Genomic DNA, 6,000 nt, shown 5'->3' with positions numbered 1-6,000 from the left:
TCCCATTTCAGTGTCTATCAACTCTTGATAAAATAAATTCTTGACCTGTTTTTAGTGTTTTGTTTTACTTAATCCTGATAATTATTAAATATCAAGTTTTTCGTAGCAATTTTCTTCAAAATGACCTGAAAATGTAAATTAAGGACATTATAATGTAAAAACGAAATGTCTGATATGCACAGATCAAAATTGTCATCGCGAAGCTTTTAATTTCAGTGTTGTCGAAATTTATTCGTTTAAAAACTTGCTTAATAACTCAACATACCTGGAAAAGTATATGAAGTATTGAATACATGAATCGCTTTTAAAATGCCTTAATGCAGTGGTCTCATGAGGACCGAATGCACGATCTCAAAGCAGCAAATGGGGCCAATTTTTTTTTTTTTTTTTTTAACAAAATAAAAAATTTTGAACTGAATTAAAAATTTTGTTTACTAAATGTTTGTTAAAACATACATGAACAATAATAAAAATAATGCAACCGAAAAAGCTCAAGTTTTATATATACATATTTTTTCTGAAATATACAGGTTGGCAATTGTAAGACATTTCTGTTTTAATTCACTTTGTAATTTAATCGTATTGATAGCTAAATATAAAATTTTCATACTAATATTTATTTCAAATAATTCTAATATGTTGAATTAACCACTAAATATCTTGCTTTTTGCTAAACTAAAAATAAATAAATTCCGAAATATTTCCATATGGGATATAAAAATAAATAACAACCTTTCATTTATTTAATAAATTTTTGACCTTCAAACCTTGAATAAGATTTATATCTTAGTGTAAATTAATTAGCTGTATTTGTAGATTTTCTGGGACATAATTCACATTCGTTTTTAATGGTCATGAAAATGTAAAATTGGACTCGATCATTAAAACCTTTTCTTCAAAATCTTGTCACAATAATGCTAATTAATTTATGAGAAATGAAATCAGCATGTAACTGATGTTTCCTATTATTATTGCAAATATTTTGAAAAACTCTGAAATATGTTGTGGTAATCTCCAAAATGAATAGTTTATATCTCTATACATTCTGCATCAAATATTTCTCCATTGATTTATTTTCGATAATTAGAAACTAACATAATTAGAAACTCTTAACTGGCAGAATTTTTAATCAACAAATCAAATGAATTAGTTTATCTCATTCAACTGAATTAATTAGTCGATACTTATAAATGATTTTAATCAATTTTTATTTTTTTAAGGATATAAGAATTTTTTATATTTATTGTGAATAAATCCTTACTGAAAATTAGAGCTTGAAAATGCTAGCAAAGCAAAGTTTGTCTGCTTTTGTATGGAGTAACCTACGTTAAAAATTCTTAAAATAGGGATTCAGACATTTGGGTTTGACATCCTTTTATAGGATGGTGGATGCTGTTCAATGTCTTTAATTGACTAAGTGAAAAACTTGAGAGAAACTGGTATGGACGGATCTTAAGAGTACATACACTAAAATCCACTTGATGTGACTGCATCCTATATTTAAACATTTACAGAAAAGTAGATAATTTTAAGATAAAACATCAGTATTTTCTCTGAAAATGATAGTATTGAGCTAAATAATATCCGTGTAAACAAAAATGACATTAAGTGAAATGCGATTCTAGGGTTCTTAAGATTCGTACTGTGTCATTTAAAGTTAATATAAAACTGCAGTCTTGGAAATAACGTTGAACTCGGTCTTGCCTTCCATTATCAGACTTTATTGTTGGTTCTGTTGAGTCTGGCATTTGCTTTCTTTGTCTAGTTTCTAAGCAACGTAGGTGTTCCGGAAGAGTGGACGATGATCGATGTCATTGACTTGGATGACGAACACTTGGAAAATCTTCCGAAAAAAGTCAAAGCAGTTCTTCTTCTCTTTCCAACAGGAGAACAAGTGAGTATTATTTTGTTTTATTTTATTTTTTTTTTAATTTATTTAATTTTTTTAACTTGAAAAGTTAAAAAAAATTCAGAATACTTTCAAAAAATTCCTTAATACAAAATACTTTATAAAAATTACTTTAAATGTTTCTGTATTTAATTTATAATATAATACCACACTAAATGAATTTAAACAGTAATGCATACATAGGGGATGTATTAAATAGTAGAAATATTTTATTACATTACATTTGCTAATGCAATAAATAGTAAATTTTCATGTGTTTCTCCTTAATCATCTCAAAATCATGCCAAAACCAAGAATATGAATTTTTCCCCCTTGCCTATTTTCTGTTCCCCCTCCAAAAACCTCTTTTGCATTATGTCATAGGCACAAATTCTGATTTGCATTTTAAGTCGTTACCTACATTTATAACGCCACATGGAAACCTTGTGCACTTGCTTGGTTAAGAAATGACTTAATTATTCAGCACGTAGCTGTGCATTTATTTCTCTAGATCGCTTGTCCAGAAGCTTGCAAATACTTTTTTCAAGTGACAGTATTTTCATTCTGCCAGGATGTCAAATCCGCTTACTTAAAAACAATAAAAACCTCCAAAGAGGTTTCCTCCGAAGTATTAAAAAATGAATTAAACAACAAATAGCAAGTAAAACTAAATAAAATATAAGGAGATAAATAAATTAATTAAAATATGCGTAAGAAATATTAAATGAAATAAATGAAAGATTTATAAATTAAAGTTGACAATACGGTGAGAATAATATAAATGTCATTGTTCTGAAGTATGTTTGTGATTTGCTTTCCAATCCATTTAAGTTGATTGAGTTAAGTGCTAAGTATTCCTCTTCTTTAAGAAATTTCTTTTCGACTTATCGGATTTCTTACCTAACAGTTAAAATTTTCTCGCATATTTTGCTTTTTCCGGGGAACACTTAGTTGATCTCAATATCAGATTTATTACCTGCTAAAAGAAATGGTGCGTTAATAGCTATTTTCGAATGATATTTTGTTTATCTTCACGATAAAATACCGGCGGTCACTTTATTTGAGCTTAGGCTGAAATTCCGATATCACTCAAAAACTGAAGTACTGGAGCTAATCTTCGGTAAGTTTAAGCTTTAAATATATGGATAAGCAATGCATTGGTATAATTTCAAATATAAAGTATCGGTTTTATCTAAAACCACAAGCCTTCAGTATTTGTTATACCTTCAGAATGCGTTTTCTCTGTTTTTGTATATGCGTTTTAGAAGTTCACAAAGGAAGTACGGGCAGCAGAGCTTATAAGAGTAACTTTTTTCACTGCAACTTTCTGAATTTCTATGAAAATTTACAGCTACCAAATATGCTTCATGTTGTGTTATACAAATTTCAAGTCAGGAAACAAATCTAAATTTTCGTGTGAAGGCCAGATTGCAGAATGCAATAAAAACACAACTGCATATATGCTACAAATGCAAGAGAATAAATCGTTTCTCCTGGAACGCGTCAAGAAAAGAGTGCTTTTTAGTACGATTTTGAAAATTCAGTGTTTTGGGCATGATATTCATCAACTGGAAGATTTTATTGCCCCATGGATTAGAAACAGTTTTTTGTTTTGATCAAACGTGATTTTTTACTCAAAAGATGCTCAGAATAGTTATTTAGCTGTTTAGACGTAGAGAATAACTAGTGAAACCACTCGGAACAGCAGGAAGAGAAATTATTTTTATTATAAATACTGTTGCTGCTGGTAGTTAACTTTGCGCTCCGAATATAATGATCTTTGACTAGACGTATTAAGAAACACTTCCCTCCTTCCCCGCTCAAACACTCGGTCAAACCCTTTCAAAGGCTTCTTTCAAGGCAGCGGTATAGCGACGAAAATGAATGGCTTCAGTTGTAAAATGCTTGAATTATCCTTGCAATCCACGTGTCTTTATATAAAGCGAAGTTCAACTAATTTGCCTTATGCAGGTTTTTAAATTTATTGAAAGACCTGAAATCTGCGTTCACCAAAATGCGTGTCTACACTTTCAGCTGTTTACGAACCTCAAAATACTGGTAATCGAAGTAACTTTTTAATAGTTCATGTATGCGTTAAATGAAATGTGAATAATTAATAAAACAAACGAATATGTTGTAATTGAAATTTTCTGCTAATTTTTAATTAATAAATATTTTCTAAATTCTGATTTCCTAGTTAAAAAATGAGTTATTTATATGATTATTAATTAATAGAAGATTAATAAGAAATATAGTTTAAAAAATGTATCCGATTAACTAGACTATCTTAAAAATAAACTAAATAGTTTGAAATGAACTATTAGATTTTAATTTATAGAAAACTATTTATTCCATTAAAAAAAATTAAAGCTCGCCAGCTGCCGAGCGGTAAAGTTGTTCGGTCGGAGGTTCGAAACCCACGAACGTGCTGATTGTATAGGTCTTTTCTTGGTTTTCCTTATGTGTTTCCTTATGTCTTCCTTCAGTTTCCCTTCGGAAATTCTCAACGAAAGCATCCCTTCCCTTAGGCAGATAGCCCCTGAGGTTTTGGCGTAATTAAATAAACCAAACCAAGCCAACCACAAAATTAAATTACTTAAAATATTCAAATACTTTAAAATACTGCTTTATCGATTGCCTTTTTTTAGAAAATTAAAATCTGAAAGCGTTTTAAGAGCGAATAATTTTTATTCATTTATTTATTTATTTGGTAGAGTGGAAACAAACTGCATAGTATTTTTAAACATATTAACATTTAATTTTGCAAAATCTATTTATTAGCCCTATAATTCCTGGCATCATTTTAAGCACAATTCTTTAACATCGCAGCAGTTTATATTTTCCGTCATAACTCTTATATTTTTGAAAATGTCATAATTTTCCCTGCTATAGGGGCAATTTACTTAAAATGAGTTGCTGAATTTTTTAGCTCTACGAGACTTAGAACATATCTGTTGATGAGCACAGAATGTCGCATTCTTAATAATAAGAGTAGAATGTCGCATATTCTACTCTTATTATTAAGTATACATAATTTATTCATCTTTTTCTTTAGCATGATGAATACTGTCAAAGGGAGCAAGAAACTATCGACGCTGAAGGCCAAGTGGTCAGCGACAGAGTCTATTTCATGAAGCTGGACGCCAACAATGCCAGTGGAACAGTTTCCATCATTCACGCTATCGCTAATGCCGAAGATGAAGTGGAGCTTGGTAAGAAAAACATATGATTTTCCTCTGAAACTCTGACTTGAAAACAATAAGCCTTCGGCAGAATTAATATTCCTAAAAGTAGTTTTTCAAAACATTCTTTCTGAATCTTTGCAAACAAATTTAGATTTACTAATTCAGAAGTCAAACAACAAAAATCAGCGTTATACCTACAAAATTTTCGCAGGACTAGTTTCGATGGTTTTACCGAACCATCATCTTCAGCTGCAAAACCGCAAATGAACAAGATAGGAAATAATGATTAGATAAGATAAAAAACCCCGGACAAGAATAAGCAAGTGGCGCCATCTGTTGGCGAAACCAGAACTAAAACATAATTTCTCTAAAAGCCGAAGGCAAATTTGGATTGGAATTAGGATCGTTAACTAGAACAGAAAGATTTTTTTGAATGTGAAATGCCTCTAGAAAATCCAGTTCTCCAATGGAAGATGTTTTTTGAATAATTTTGGCAGCAGAAAAATTGAAAGTGTGATTTTCGGACCAACAATGTTGAGCAACAGAAGACTTCTGTGTTTCCTTTTTTCTAACATATGCCTCATGTTCTTTGACGCGAAATTTTAAGGCTCTCTTAGTTTGGCCAATGTAAATTAAACCACACTGGCAAGGAATCCTATAAATACCCCAGGAATTCATATCCGGAATGGGGTCCTTGAGTATAGAAGTTGGAATTTTATTGATGGGAGAATAAACAACCCGAAAGTTAAATTTCTGCAAAATATGTGCAACTTTATAGCTAATTGATGGAAAGAAGGGAATGACAACAGAATTTTTATAATCTCCTAAAATAAGAGTGTGGCTTTTAGTGTGTTGAGATGAGAATTTTTTAACTGCTTGATTAATAATGTTGGGTGAAAAGCCCCTGTCAATAGCTATTGCTTTTAA

General features: G+C 30.5%; 1 protein-coding gene across 1 annotated transcript in view; it reads left to right on the top strand.

Annotated features, from left to right (window-relative positions):
* Nucleotides 1-1,729: 1,729 nt before the first annotated feature.
* LOC118188305 (ubiquitin carboxyl-terminal hydrolase isozyme L3-like) overlaps nt 1,730-6,000 on the top strand; it is a 53,884-nt gene continuing 49,613 nt past the window's right edge. The window contains exons 1-2 of the mRNA XM_035358716.2: nt 1,730-1,894; nt 4,944-5,100. Coding sequence (XP_035214607.2) covers nt 1,802-1,894; nt 4,944-5,100 — 250 coding nt within the window. The 5' untranslated portion in view covers nt 1,730-1,801. The remainder of the gene's footprint in view (nt 1,895-4,943; nt 5,101-6,000) is intronic.

The sequence above is a fragment of the Stegodyphus dumicola genome, chromosome 6 (genome assembly GCF_044657685.1).
Source record: "Stegodyphus dumicola isolate Sdum_Otavi_A_Nest chromosome 6, ASM4465768v1".
Lineage (NCBI taxonomy): Eukaryota > Metazoa > Arthropoda > Arachnida > Araneae > Eresidae > Stegodyphus > Stegodyphus dumicola.
The sequence above is the reverse complement of the archived record's forward strand: the minus strand, read 5'-3'. Positions and strand labels throughout refer to the sequence as shown.